At 40.0% G+C, this 15800-nt stretch overlaps 1 protein-coding gene across 1 annotated transcript; it reads left to right on the forward strand.

Moving 5' to 3' along the window:
• The first annotated feature begins 22 nt into the window (after positions 1-22).
• Positions 23-7049, forward strand: KPNB1 (karyopherin subunit beta 1). The gene is made up of 6 exons (XM_066340299.1): positions 23-127; positions 1784-1927; positions 2980-3085; positions 4228-4342; positions 5540-5701; positions 6740-7049. Coding segments are annotated over exons 1-6 (555 nt in total). The 5' UTR covers positions 23-100; the 3' UTR covers positions 6741-7049.
• Positions 7050-15800: the final 8751 nt, after the last annotated feature.

Genomic DNA, 15800 nt, shown 5'->3' on the forward strand with positions numbered 1-15800 from the left:
CGTCCCTGCCCCACTGCAGGTGTGCCTGTCGGCCGTGGGGCTGGTGGGGGACCTGTGCAGGGCCCTGCAGTCCAACATCCTGCCCTTCTGTGACGAGGTGATGCAGCTGCTCCTGGAGAACCTGGGGGTGAGTGGGGACACGGGGACAGCCCTGGGGACACAGGGACAGCCCCTGGGGACAGCCCCTGGGGGCACGGGGACAGCCCTGGGGACAGCCCCAGGGGACACGGGGACAGCCCTGGGGACATCCCCAGGGGACACGGGGACACCCCTGGGGACATGGGGACAGCCCTGGGGACACGGGGACAGCCCTGGGGACACGGGGACAGCCCTGGGGACACCCCAGGGGACATGGGGACAGCCCAGGGGACACGGGGACAGCCCTGGGGACACGGGGACAGCCCTGGGGACAGTCCTGGGGACACGGGGACAGCCCTGGGGACACGGGGACAGCCCTGGGGACAGTCCTGGGGACACGGGGACAGCCTGGGGACAGCCCTGGGGACACGGGGACAGCCCTGGGGACACGGGGACAGCCCTGGGGACATCCCCAGGGGACACGGGGACACACCCAGGGGACACGGGGACAGCCCAGGGGGCACGGGGACAGCCCCTGGGGACAGCCCCTGGGGACACGGGGACAGCCCCAGGGGACATGGGGACAGCCCCTGGGGACACGGGGACAGCCCTGGGGACAGCCCCTGGGGACACGGGGACAGCCCTGGGAACAGCCCCAGGGGACATGGGGACAGCCCCTGGGAACATGGGGACACCCCTGGGGACACGGGGGTGGCACAAGGGGGAGGAATCCCCCGGGAATTCCTCATGGGTTTGGTGGTTTGGGTTCTGAGGGAGTGTCTCATTTATCAGCTTCCTGAATTCCTGCGTAAATCCCTTCTGGAGTCTCGAGTTCTTCCTGAATTCCTCCCACTCTCCATCTCTCCCACACTCTCACTCCTTCTCTTCCTTCCTGAATTCCATTCTGATTTTTGTTGTGATTTCTTTTCTGAATTCCTTCCTGAATTCCTTTCAGAGTTCCTTTCTGAATTCCTCCCCAGTTCCTTTCTCCATCCCACTCTCCATCTCTCCCACACTCTCTCCCTCCTTCTCTCCTTCTCTTCCTTCCTGATTTCCCTCCTGAATTCCTTCCTGATTTACTTTCTGATTTTTGTTCTAATTTCTGTTATGATTTTTTTTCTGATTTCCTTCCTGAATTCCTTCCTGAATTCCTCTCAAATTCCTTTCTCCATCCCACTCTCCATCCCTCCCACAGTCTCTCCTTCCCTCTTTCTCTTCCTTCCTGATTTCCCTCATGATTTCTGTTCTGATTTCCTTCCTGAATTCCTCCCAAATTCCTTTCTCTCTCCCACTCTCCTTCTTTCCCACACTCTCTCTCCCTCCTTCTCTTCCTTCCTGAATTCCTTCCTGATTTCTGTTCTGATTTCCTTTCTGATTTCCTCCCTTCTAAATTCCTTCCTTCCAAACCCCTTCCTCCCAAATTCCTTCCCGAATTCTGAATTCCATCCTTCCCACCTCCTTTCCTTCCTTCTCATTTCCTCCCTCTTTCCCTTTTTCCTCTTTCCCTCTCCCAAATCCCTTCCTCAATTTTCCAAACCCTTCCCTCTCCTTCCTCCCACCTTTTACACCCCCAAAAAAACCCCAAAAAACCCCTTTTTGATGCATCTTGAGGCCGTCTCCTTTTCCCTTCCCCTTTTCCCACCTCATCCAGCCCCTTTTTGGGATATTTTGGGATATTTTGGGATAATTTTTTTGTCCCCTACAGAACGAGAACGTGCACAGGTCAGTGAAGCCCCAGATCCTCTCAGTTTTTGGGGACATCGCCTTGGCCATCGGAGGAGAATTTAAAAAATACCTGGACGTGGTGCTCAACACCCTGCAGCAGGCCTCCCAGGCCCAGGTGGACAAGGTGAGTGTCCCCAAGGCCAGGGGACAGCCAGGGGACAGGCCCAGGTGGCACCTTTCATGCTCAGGGAGGAGCTGGTAGGAATAAAAAAGGGTGGTTTAGTTAAAGGATGTGTTTTTGGGGTGGGTGAGAGGTCGTTTGTGGATTCACCCAGGATGGATTCCACGAGTTTTCAGGCTTTTTGTAAGTTTTATTATTTATATTTTGGGGATTTCAAGGTTTTTATAATTTATATTTTGGGGATTTCAAGGTTTTATCATTTATATTTTGGGGGTTTCAAGTTTTTTATAATTTACATTTTGGGGGTTTCAAGGTTTTTATAATTTGTATTTTGGGGGTTTCAAGGTTTTTATAATTTACATTTTGGGGGTTTTCAAGCTTTTTATCATTTATATTTTGGGGGTTTTATGCTTTTATTATTTATATTTTGGGGGTTTCAAGGTTTTTATCATTTATATTTTGGGGCTTTTTATCATTGACATTTTAGGGGTATCAAGTTTTTTATTGTTTATATTTTGGGGGGTTTTATCATTGACATTTTGGGGGTTTCAAGCTTTTTATCATTCATATTTTGGGGGTTTTTATAATTTATATTTTTGGGTTTTCAGGCTTTTTATAATTTACATTTTGGGGGTTTCAAGCTTTTTATCATTTATATTTTGGGGCTTTTTATCATTGACATTTCGAGGGTATCAAGTTTTTTATCGTTTATATTTTGGGGGTTTTTATCATTCACATTTTGGGGGTTTCAAGCTTTTTCTCATTCATATTTTGGGGGGTTTTATCATTGACATTTTGGGGTTTTCAAGCTTTTTATCATTTACATTTTTGAGGGTTTCAAGCTTTTTACCATTCACATTTTGGGGCTTTCAAGCTTTTTATTATTCCTCCAACAAACAAGATTTATTCCTCAATTAAGCCCCGTTGATTACCCCCACCATCGATTCTGACTGAAATCAACAAGAGATTCTTGTTTCCTACGATAAGGTCGAGTCGGACTGGATTTTAATCTGGTTTTAATTTGAATTAATGTAACCATTCTGTGCATTTCCCAGTCTGACTATGACATGGTGGATTACCTGAACGAGCTGAGGGAGGGCTGCCTGGAGGCTTACACTGGCATCATCCAGGGGCTGAAGGGAGACCAGGAGAACGTGCACCGTGAGTGTCCCACGGGGGGCCTTTCCTTTCCTTTTCCTTTTCCTTTTCCTTTTCCTTTTCCTTTTCCTTTTCCTTTTTCCTTTCCTTTTCCTTTTCCTTTTCTTTTTCCTTTTCCTTTTCCTTTTCCTTATCCTTTCCTTTCCTTTCCTTGACTTTCCTTTCCTTTCCTTTCCTTTCCTTTCCTTTCCAATCCTTTCCTCTTTCCTTTCCTCTTTCCTTTCCCCTTTCCTTTCCCCTTTCCTTTCCCCTTTCCTTTCCCCTTTCCTTTCCCCTTTCCTTTCCCCTTTCCTTTCCCCTTTCCTTTCCCCTTTCCTTTCCCCTTTCCTTTCCCCTTTCCTTTCCCCTTTCCTTTCCTTTTTCCTTTCCTTTTGCCTTTTTTTTTTCCCCTTTTTTTCCCCTTTTTTTTCCCCTTTTTTTTCTTCCCTTTTTCCCTTCCCTCAGTTTCCCATCCACACATTTCTGGGGCATTTAGAACCTTTTCTCTGGAGAAATGTTCCTAAATATCTGATATAAAACCTCCTTTTGGGGTTGTCACATCCATGGGCATGTCCCTGCTCCTTCCCTTCCTTTGAAATCATCCAGTGTCACCTCCAAACCACATCCCCCTTTTCTCCCAATAATTCCCTTAATTCCCTTTTTTTTCCCCTGAATTCCCTTTTTTCCCCCTCTGAATTCCCTGAATTCCTTATTTTCCCTTTTCCCCCTAAATTCCCTTTTTTCCTCCCTGAATTTCCTAAATTCCCTGAATCCCTTATTTTCCTTTTTTCCCTGAATTCCCTTAATCCCTTATTTTCCCTTTTTCCCCCCAAATCCCCTTTTTCCCCCCCCTAAATTCCCTTTTTTCCTCCTTAATTCCCTGAATCCCTTTTCCCCTCCCGAATCCCATTTTTCCCTGAATTCCCACACTCCTGGCACATTTCCATAAATCCAGGAATTCCCTTTCATTCCCCTTTTGGTGTCCTGCCCCATCCCTTCCCTCCGAGCAGCGACCATCAAAAACCCCCCAATAACCCAGGATCATTTCCCTCCCAGCAAAACCAGAGAAAATCCAAGCTGGATTTATTTTTTTTTTTTTTTGGGAAACATCCTAAAAATTCCCAGATCTGACCAAAAATCCCCTTTATTTTTGTTTGCTGCTGCAGCTGACGTGATGCTGGTGCAGCCCAGGGTGGAGTTTATCCTGTCCTACATCGACCACATCGCGGGGGACGAGGATCACACGGACGGGGTGGTGGCCTGTGCTGCCGGCCTCATAGGGTGAGGAGTGCCCATCCCACTGCTCCCAGGAAATGTCCTGGGATCTGCTCTTTTTCCTGCCTGGATGAGGGTTTGGGGCCAGTTTTGGGGTTGGGATTTGGGGTTTTGGCTCTGGGTGTGAAGCGATTCCGCTGCCGAAAAAAATCGTCACAAAAATCCCAGATTTAGGATTTTTCCAGGAGTTTAGAACCAAAACCAGCTCATCCTTAGGGAACAGAGGAAGTCAGGTTGAAATCCTGGGATCTGCCCTTTTTCCTGCCTGGATGAGGGTTTTGGGGCCAGTTTTGGGGTCAGTTTTGGGGTTTTGGCTCCAGGTGTGAAGCGATTCCGAAGGCGAGAAAATCATCATTAAAATCCCAGATTGAGGATTTTTCCAGTTCAGAGCAAAAAAAATCCTTAGGGAAAATCCTTATGGAAGCCAGGTTGAAATCTTGGAATTTGCCCTTTTTCCTGCCTGGATGAGGGTTTGGGGCCAGTTTTGGGGTCAGTTTTGGGGTTTTGGCTCCGGGTGTGAAGCGATTCCGCTGCTGAAAAAATCAGCACAAAAATCCCAGATTTAGGATTTTTCCAGTTCAGAACAAAAAAATCCTTAGGGAACATCCTTAGGGAAGCCAGATTGACATCCTGGAATCTGCCCCTTGTTTCCTGCGTGGCTGAGGTTTTTAGTGTCAGTTTTGGGGTCAGTTTTGGGGTTTTGGCTCCGAGTGTGAAGCGATTCCGAAAGCGAGAAGTCCCATCGTTGAAGTCCCAGATTTAGGATTTTTCCAGTTCAGAACAAAAAAAAATCCTTAGGGAACAGAGGAAGTCAGGTTGAAATCCTGGAATCTGCCCTTTTTCCTGCTGGCTGAAGTTTTTAGTGTCAATTTTAGGGTTTGGCTCCAGGTATGAAGCAATTCCAAAGGCAAGAAAATCCTCACTAAAACCCCAGATTTAGGATTTTTCCAGGAATTTAGAACCAAAAAAAACCCCTCATCCTTTAACCAACACAAACCACCAAACTCAAATATTTCCATCTTTCCTACTAAATTTCAGGAGAACTGTGAAAAAAAAACCCCTTTTTGACCATTTTCTAACCACATTTTTTAAAAACCCCAAATCCCCTTCACCTAATCAATTTTTTTTCCGCTCACGTAATTTTTTTTTTAAATTTTATTTTATTCCCCCAATTTTTTTTTCCCTTTTTTTTTTTCCTTCCAGGGATTTGTGTACAGCTTTTGGCAAGGATGTCCTGAAATTAGTAGAAGCCAGACCCATGATCCACGAGCTGCTCACGGAAGGGAGGAGATCCAAAACGAACAAAACGAAAACCCTCGCCACCTGGGCCACAAAAGAGCTGAGGAAACTCAAGAATCAAGCTTGGTGAGAGGTTTTAGCCTCATTTTTTAATTTTCCCACCTAAAAAAAATAATTCAGGAAAGTTTCTGTTTGCCTGGGTTTTGGCGGGGAAAAAAAAAAGACATTTTTTTGGGTTTTTTTTTATTTCTCTTTACGTCCTACAAAGTTGATTTTTTTCCTCCTTTTTTTTTTGGTTTTTCTTCTGGGATTTGGGGGATTGAGGGTTAGTTTGGGTTTTTTGTGGTGTTTTTTTTTTTTTTTTTTTTGGTTTTTTTTTGTTTGTTTTTTTGTGGTTTTTTTTTTTTTTTTTTTTTTTGTGTAATCCTGGAATTGTGAAAGGTTGGAAAAATCTCCCAAGATTTGGATCCAACCCCATTTTTTTTTTTCACCCTGATTTGGGGTGTTTAGATTTGGTTTGGGGTTTGTTTTTTTAACCCCTCTCAACCCCATTTCCCTCCTCTTAAATCCCATTTCTCCCCTCTCAACCCCATTTTTCTCCCCTTAAATCCCATTTTTCCTCTTTCACTCCATTTTCCAACCCAAAAATCCCATTTTCTCTCCTTCAACCCCATTTATACCCCCCTTTAAATCCCATTTTCCCCCCTCTCAACCCCATTTCACCCCCTTAAACCCCATTTTTCCCCCTCTCCACCCCATTTTCCCCCCTTTAAATCCCATTTTTCCCCTTTATCCCCCTTTTTCTCCCTCTCAATCCCATTTTTTCCCTCTCCACCCCATTTCCCTTCCTTATATCCCATTTTTTTTCCTTTAACCTCATTTCCCCCCCTTAAATCCCATTTTTCCTCTCTACACCCCATTTTCCCCTCCTTAAATCACATTTTCCCCTCTCAATCCTGTTTTCCCCCATAAATCCCATTTTTTTTGTCCTTTAACCCCATTTTCCCCTCCTTAAATCCCATTTTGTCTCCTTCAACCCCATTTCCCCCCCTTTAAATCCCATTTTTCCTCTCTCAACCCCATTTCCCTTCCTTAAATCCCATTTTTTTCTCCTTTAACCCCATTTCCAACCCTTAAATCCCATTTTTCCCCCTTTTTTTCCAGATCACTCACCATTGGGACGACACCTGAGGAGACCCCCACTGGAAAAAAACAAACCACCAACAAAACCAACAAAACCAACCAAACCAACACCACCGAGACAACAGAAACAACAACAAAAAAAACAAAAGAAAAAGGACAAAAAATCTCCAAATCTCCTAAAAAAAAAAAACCAAAACCCTAAAACAAAACAAAACCCCCCAAAAAAATCCCCCCCAGGGAATGAGGAACGTGTGAGGAACGTTTGGGAGCGATGAGAGGACACGAGTGAGTGAAGAAAATAAAATTAAAATATTAAAAAAAACCCCCAAAATTATAAAATATTCCCAAACATTTTGATTGATCACATCCCTTTACCCCAATCCGAAGAGGGAATTTGATCCTCTAAAAAAATTCTGAGAGAAACAGGAAAAAAACCCCCCAAAAAAAAACCCAAAAAAAAAGGGGGATAAAAAATAAAATTCCTCCCAAAAGTGTGGCTGAGTTTGGAGAAGATAAAAAAAAAAAAATAAGGAAAATTTGGATTGTCGTGGTGCTTTGTGAGGTTTTGGCTGCTGGAGAATGAGAGAGTGAGAAAGTGGGACAAAAAAATAAATAAAATTTAGGGAATTTTCCATGGATTTATGGAATTCCTGCAGATTTGGGAATTGCCCAGAGATTTTGGGAATCTCCAGGATGAGGCAAATCCCAAAAAAAGAAATAAGAGAGAGAGAGAGAGAGAAAAAAAGGGATTTATTTCGAAGAGGAGTGAGTGTGTGTGAGTGAGGTCACAGTCTCAATTTCCCCAAAAAACAACAGCAAAAAAAAAAAAAAAAGAATTTATTGAGGTTTCTCTCTTTTTTTTTTTTTTTTTTCTCCAAAAATTTTACACCGAAAAAAAAAAAAGAATTTGGGGAAAAAAATGATGATGAGAAAAGGATTAAAAAAAGGGGAAAAAAATAGTGAGAGAAGGATAAAAAAAAAAGTTGTGAAATGGGTAAAAAAATAGGTCAAAAATGGACAAAAAAATACGTGAAAAAGGGTCAGAAATGGAGAAAAAACCAGCTGAAAGACACAAAAAAAATTTCTGAAATAGGCAGAAAAAAATTCCAAAAGAGACAAAAAAAATTGTGAAATGGACAAAAATAAAATTGTGAAATGGACAAAAAAAAAAATCCTGAAATAGACTAAAAAAAATATAAAATAGACAAAAAAAATTCCAAAAATAGACAAAAAAAAATTCGGAAATGGACAAAAAAAAAAATTCAGAAATGGGCAAAAAAATCTTCTGAAGTGGACAAAAAAAATAATAAAATGGACAAAAAAAAAATCCAAAATAGACAAAAAAAATTGTGAAATGGATAAAAAATTTCTGAAATGGTCAAAAAAATTTCCAAAAATAGACAAAAAACCTCTGAAATACACAAAAAAAAGGTTCAACTGTTGCATTTCCTGGCTGAGGTTGAGGCAGAAAGAGATGGAAAAAAAAAACAAAAATAAAAGTAGAAAAGATCTTGAAAAAAAAAAGAAAAAAGGAAAAAAAAATTTACAAAATTTAAAGGAAAGTCGCTTTTTTTTTTTTTTTAATCATTATGATTTTTTTTTTAATAATTATGATTTTTTTTTTTTTTTAGGGCTTTTATTTTTTTTTAGGGATTGGATTTTTGAGGCAATGCTGAATGTTTCTTGGCTTGTCCTGCTCAGCCACAAAAAAGCGCCTTTCCTTCTTGAAAAATTCAACTGTGAATGTAGAAAAACGAGGGGAAAAAAGAAGAAAAAGAATTTAAAAACAAAAAAAAAATGCAGTTTTTTTTGGGGGGAGGGATCACAGGAAAAAAAAAAAAAAATCCGTTTTTCCAACGAGTTTCAAGCTTCAAAAATTTCCCCCCAAAAAAACCCCTGAAATAGTAAAAAAAAAAAAAAATCTGATTTTTTTTAAAATAATAAAAATAATATACGAGGAATTGGGAGAAATAAAATTAAAATTTCCTGACTGGGATTTGTGGCAGAATCCCAAAAATTGTGCCAAAAAAGTGGAAAAATGATTAAATATATTAAAAAAAAAAGCATGAAAAGAAGGAAAAAAAGTAAATTATTCAGGTGATGTTTGGAGAGGAAATTTGATATCAAAAAACGGGATTAAAAACTGAATTATTCACAATTATTCGGGGTTTTTTTGGCTTTTTTTGGAGCTCAATTCGGATTTTTTTTTTTTTTTTAGTCTCTTGCTGCACTTGGGAAAAAAACAAAAAAGACAAAAAAAAAAAACCCACGAGGAAAAACAATTAAAAAAAAAAAAAAAAAGAGAGAAAAAAATTGAAAAAAAAAAGCAAAAAAAAAAGGAGAGAAAAAAAAAAAAGAATAAAAATGCAAAAAAAAAAGACATTTATATAAAAAAAAAATAGAGAAGTATATAAACTTGAGTTGAGCTGACAAAAGGCGGCGCTTGTAAAAGGTTTCTATTTTTCCACTGCAGTTGAAGATGAATAAAATGGTGTCAAACATTCCCCAATATTTTCCTTTTTTTTTTTTTTTTTTTTCATTTTAATTCATGAATTGGTTTAAATTTTGATCCTTTTTTTTTTTTTTCAGAGGGTGGGAAAAAAAAAAAAAACAGGAAAAAAAGAATTAAAATTTAAAAAATCAGGATTTTTTTTTAAATAATTGGATTTTGAGGGATTTTTTTGGGGTGGTTTTTTTTTCTCCTATTAATCCATTTTTCCCTCATTTAATTTTAATGCCCTAATCTAAAATTTTTAATGCCCAAATCCAAAATTTTTAACACCCAAATCCAAAACTTTTAAGCCCCAAATCCAAAATTTTTTCATTCCCAAATTCAAAACTTTTAATTCCTAAATCCAAAATTTTTCATTCCCAAATCCAAAATTTTTCATTCCCAAATCCAAATTTTTTAATGCCCAAATCCAAAATTTTTCATTCCCAAATCCAAAATTTTCCATTCCCAAATCCAACCTTTTTAATCCCCAAACTCAAAAAGGAATTTAATCAATTTTTTTTTCCTTGTTGTCGCCTCAAGACCTGAATTTTTTTATTTTTCCTCTGAGAAAAAAACCCAAAAAAAATTATAAAAAAAGGGGGAAAAACCAACACCAAAAAAAGGCGATTTTTCTTTTGAATTTGAATTTTTTCAGAGGTTCAGGCTTTGGAGATTTGGAATTTTTTCCCTTTCTTGGCTCTGTGGATGGAGGAGTCGGGAAAAGTCCCGGGAGGGGAGCGGGAGACGGCGCTGGACGTGAGCCTTGGCCTTGGAGTTCAGTTCTATTTTCAGTTTGATTTTTTTCATTTCATTTCGAAATATTTTCTCCATTTTTTTCCTTTATTTTTTCCCTTTTTTGTCCCGTTTTTTTCCCCATTTTTTCCCTTTTTTATTCAATTTTTGTCCCATTTTTCCCTTTATTTTTCCTCTTTTTTTTCCAATTTTTGTCCCATTTTTTCCTTTATTTTTTCCCTTTTTTTTTTCAATTTTTGTCCCTTTTTTTCTTTATTTTTTCCCTTTTTTTTCCCTTTTTTGTCCCTTTTTTCCCTTTATTTTTCCTTTTTTTTTCAATTTTTGTCCCATTTTTTTCTTTATTTTTACCCCATTTTTTGTCAATTTTTTCCCATTTTTTCCTTTATTTTTTCCCTTTTTTCATTTATTTTTCCTCTTTTTCCTCATTTTCCTTCTTTTTTCTTTTTTTTCCCTTTATTTTCCTCATTTTTCTTTCCTTTTTCCAATTTTTGTTCCATTTTTTCCCTTTATTTTTTCCTTTTTTCATTTTTTTCCTCTTTTTTCTTTATTTTCCTTGTTTTTCTTTTTTTCCTTTATTTTCCTCATTTTTTCTTTTATTTTTCCCCTTTTTTCATTTTCTCCTTTTTTCTTTTATCTTTCTCCTTTTTAAATTTTTTTCCTTTATTTTCCCTTCTCTATTTTTTCTTTTATCCTTCTTTTTTTCTTCAAATTTTTGTTAATTTTCCCCTTTAGTCTTTGTTTTTTCTTGATTTTTTTCTTGTTCCTATTTTTCTTTTCTCTATTTTCCTTTACTTTTTTTATTTTTTTTCTTTTCTATTTATTTTTATTTCCCTTTTTCTCTATTTTTCCACTTTTCTTCATTTTATTTCCATTTCTTTTAATTCTTTTCATTTTTCTTTCACTTTTTCCTACGTTTCTTTTTTTCCCTTTTTCTCCATTTTTCTTCATTTTTTCCTATTTCCTCATTTTTTTTCTTTTTCCCCATTTTCCCCGTTTCTTTTAATTATTTTCCTTTTTTTCCTATTTATTTCCCATTTTCCCCATTTTAATTTTCCCCTTTTCATCTCATTTAATTTTTTCTCCTTTTCCCCCTCTCCATTTCTTTTCAATTTTCCTTTTTTCCCCTATTTATTTTCAATTTTTTCTCTTTTTTTCTCTTCCCATTTCCCCCAACCCAAAATTTTTTTTTTCTCTTTTCCAACGCTTTTAATTTCCCTTAATTTTTTTTTTTTAATTCCAAATATTTCCCCCCATTTTTCCTCCTCCTTTTCCCTTTTTTTAATTCCATTTTTTCCTCCCTCCCGGCTCGTACAGGGTATCTCAGACATGAATGTGCCTTCAGTGCTCTGCCCAACGTGCAGAACCAACAAAAAACCAACCCAAAATCCACGAAAATTCACCCCAAATCCACATTAAAAACCCACAAAAATAAAAATAATAATAATTAAAAAAAAAACAAACCGTTCCCAGCGATGCCTTTTTTTTTTTTTTTTTCTTTGAAGTTGTGGGGGCGGAAAAATTCCCCCCAAAAAATAAAAAAAAAGGTGGAAGAAGAAATAAAAATCAAAAAAAAAAAAATTAAAAAAAAAAAAAAAGAAAAAATTCAAGACAAAAAAAAAAATTAAAAAAAAAATATTAGAAAAAATTTAAATAATAAAAAATAAAAAATCCAAAAAAGCCGTTCCCGGGTGGGAGGAGCCGCTTCTGGCTGAGGCAGCGCAGAATAAACACGGAGAGTAGTGCAAAAAAATGCAGGCTCCAGACTCGTTTTTGGGGCATTTTGGGGATTTTTAAAGGGTTTTGGGGGGAGAAATTTTTGAGGAATTTTCGGGGGATTTTTGGGAAATTTTGGGGGATTTTTTGGGAAATTTTGGGGGACTTGAGGGGATTTTATTGGGAATTGTTTTGAATTTTGGGGGGATTTTTTTTAATTTATTTTCTTTTAACTTATTTTTTAGGGATTATTTTGAGGAGATTTTTAGGGATTTTTTGGACATTTTTGTGGAATTTATGGGTATTTTTGGGGGAATTTTCGGGGGGTTTTTTGGGAAATTTTTGGTGATTTGAGGGGTTGTTCTTTGGGAAATTTTTTGATTTTTTCTTTTTAGGGATTATTTTGAGGGGGATTTTTAGGGATTTTGGAGGAATTTTTGTGGAATTTATGGGTATTTTTTTGGGAATTGAAGGAGTGTTTTTTGGGAAATTTTTGGGGATTTGAGGGGATTTTTGGGGAATTTTTTTGAATTTTGGGGGGATTTTTTAAATTTATTTTTTAGGGATTATTTTGAGGGGATTTTTAGGGATATTTTGAGGAATTTTTTGGGAATTTTGGGGGGAATTTTTGTGGAATTTATGGGTATTTTTGGGGGAATTGAAGGGATTTTTTTGGGGGGAGCTTTTTGGTTTTGGGGGGGATTTTTTGGGATTTGTTTTGGGGCTTTTGGGGGTGGTTTTGGGCCTTTTTTTGATCTTTTGGGGGTGTTTTTTGGGTGGTTTTGGAGCATTTCCCGGGACATTTCCCCGGGCTCTGTCCGGAGCCCTCTGGAATGTCACTTCCCAGCTCAGGGAATTTCGGATTTGCCCTTTTTCTCTGGGTTTTGCCGGATTTTGGGGAGTGCTGGGGAGGGACATTCCCGGGCCACGGATGTTTTTCCCAATCCAGGAATATTTTCCCAACCCAGGAATATTCTTCCCATCCAGGGATATTTCCTCAATCCAGGGATATTTTCCTGACTCGGATATTCTCCCAATCCGGGGACATTTTCCCATCCCAGGGATTTCTCCTAATCCATGGATGTTTTCCCAACCCAGGGATATTTCCAAAATCCAGGAATATTTTGCCGACCCAGGAATGTTTTCTCCGACCCAGGGACATTCTCCCAACCCAGGGATATTCTCCTAATCCAGGGCTGTTTTCCCAATCCATGGATATTCCCCCAATCCATGGATATTTCCCCAATCCAGTGACATTCTCCCATCCCAGGAATATTTCCCCAATCCATGGATATTTCCCCGACCCAGGGACATTTTCCCAACCCAGGGACATTTTCCCATCCCAGGGATATTTTCACAATCCAGGGATATTTTCCCAATCCAGGAATATTTTCCCACCCAACGATATTTCCCCAATCCATTGATATTTCCCATCCCAGGGACATTTTCCAGGCCGGAATTCCTCCCCAGCGGGGCTGGAAAACGATCCCAAGTTTTTCCAGGTGAGGAACTCTCCATAAAAACGCTGCTGGGGACAGAAATTCCTGTTCCCACCTGGGAAATCCCGGGACTGAGGAGGGGATCGGGAGGGGACAATCCCGGAGTGTCCCCGAGGATGATGACGGTGACACTTGGGGGGACTCAGCTGATGATTCCAGAGCGGGTTTAGGTATTCCAAATAATCCGGGTTTGGATTTGGGAGGAGATCCCTCATTCCTGGCCTCGGGTCCCTGCCAAGCTCCCGACATGGACGGGAGTTAAAGAATTCCCAAAGAATTCCCAAAGAATTCCCAAAGAATTCCCTCCTGGAGCCGGGAATGGCCCCGGGCGCAGCGCAGGGCCGGAGGACAGAGGGCGGAGTGGGAAAAGGGATTTGGGTGGATTTTGGTGGATTTTGATGGATTTGGGTGGAGAGGAAGGGGGTGGGCTGAGGGGATTCCTGTCCCCATTCCTGCCTGAATCCCTGTCCTCATCTCTTCCTGCCTGAATCCCGCTCTGAATCCCTCCCAAATTCCTGCCTGAATCCCTACCCTCATCCCTGTCCTCATCCCTGCCCAAATCCCTGCCTGAATTCCTGTCCATTCCTGTCCCAAATCCCTGCCTGAATCCCTGAATCCCTGCCCGAATCCTTCCCAAATCCCTGGCTGAATTCCTGTCCGAATTCCTGCCTGAATCCCTCTTCTCATCCCTGTCCTCATTCCTCTCCCTTTTCCTGCCCAAATCCCTGCTCTCCTGTATCCCTCTGCCTGCATCCCTGTCCTCATCCCTGTCCTCATCCCTGTCCCACCCCTGTCCTCATCCCTGCCCGAATCCCTGCCCAAATCCCTCCCAAATTCCTGCCTGAATCCCTCCCAAATTCCTGCCCGAATCCCTGCCTGAATCCCTCTTCTCATCCCTGTCCCCATCCCTATCCTCATCCCTGCCCGAATCCCTGCCCGAATCCCTCACAAATTCCTGGCTTAATCCCTGCCTGAATTCCTGCCTGAATTCCTCCCAAATCCCTGCCTGAATCCCTGACCTCTTTCCTGCCTGTATCTCTGCCCGAATCCCTGCCTGAATCCCTGTCCCACCCCTGTCCTCACCCCTGTCCCCATCCCTGTCCCCATCCCTGTCCCCATCCCTGTCCTCATCCCTGTCCTCATCCCTGTCCCCATCCCTGTCCCCACTCCTTCCTGTCCTCATCCCTGCCCGAATCTCTGCCCGAATCCCTCCCAAATTCCTGCCCAAATTCCTGTCCCCATCCCTGTCCCCATCCCTGCCGAATCCCTGTCCCCACCCCCGAATCCGCACCTCTGGGAGTGGCGGGATGCTTCCCCCTTTTCCCCACAATTCCCTGGATTCCGGCTCCCGTCCCGGGGGTTCCCTGCGCCCCAAATCCCGGGGAACCGCCCCGAACCGCCCTTTACCCCCGCCTCTCCCCTGTCCCGTTCCGGAGGCCGCCCGCGGATCCTCGGGGAATTTCGGCCTCCGGCTTCCCGGGAAATGTTGGGAAGGGAAAAGCCGGGGGGGACAGAGGGACACGCCCTTTGCTCCTCAGGGACACGCCCGTGACACCGGTGACACCTCCCGGTGTCCCCAAGGCCGGCGACATCCCGAGCCCCTTTGGGGTCACCCGGCCCCAGATTCCCTCCGCTCCCAGATCAAACCCCGAGCTCACGGAAATCCTTCATTCGCGGCAAAGCCTCTGCAGGAGCTCCGGAGGCTTTTTATTTTATTTTATTTTATTTTATTTTATTTTATTTTATTTTATTTTATTTTATTTTAATTATTTTATTTTATTTTATTATTTTATTTCATTATTTATAAAATTTTTATTATTTTATTATTTTTATTATTTATTTTGTTTATTTTATTTTATTTCATTTTAATTTTATTTATTTTATTTTATTTTATTTTATTTTATTTTTATTTTATTATTATTTTGTTTTATTTTATTTTTAATTTTATTTTTATTTTATTATTATTTTGTTTTATTTTTATTTTTATTTATTTTATTTTATTTCATTTTAATTTTATTTTATTTTTTATTATTATTTATTTTATTTTTATTTTATTATTATTTTGTTTTATTTTTATTTTTATTTTATTTTATTTTATTTCATTTCATTTTAATTTAATTTAATTTAATTTAATTTATTTATTTATTTATTTTTCTTTTTTGTTTTATTTTATATTTTTAATATTTTATTTTATATTTTATTTTATTCTATTCTATTCTATTTTACTTCCAGAGCTCTGTTGGCAGCAGATCCCATCCCTGCAGATCCCGTGTCTCTGTCCCAACCAAAAAGTGACATTCCAGGAGATATTTTTCCATCCTCAGACCGCGGGCCGAGCGGAATTCCCGCTGGAAATGGCACCGGGAGCAGCTCCTGGACCCGGCCGCCCAAAACCCCAAAACATCCCGGCCCGGGGCAGGGGGCGTGGTTTTTTTTTTTTTTTTAGGGATTTTTTTTTATTTTATTTTTTATTTTTTTGAGGTTTTTTTTGTTTTTGTTTTTTTTTTTTTTTTTTTTTTGTTTTTGTTTTTTTTGTTTTAGGGATTTTTTGGGGGATTTTTTTGAGAATTTTTACGGATTTTTTGGTTTTTTTGGGTTTTTTTTTTAATTTTTTTTGGGGGGG

The sequence above is a fragment of the Sylvia atricapilla genome, unplaced genomic scaffold (assembly GCF_009819655.1).
Source record: "Sylvia atricapilla isolate bSylAtr1 unplaced genomic scaffold, bSylAtr1.pri scaffold_210_arrow_ctg1, whole genome shotgun sequence".
NCBI classification, from domain to species: Eukaryota; Metazoa; Chordata; class Aves; order Passeriformes; family Sylviidae; genus Sylvia; species Sylvia atricapilla.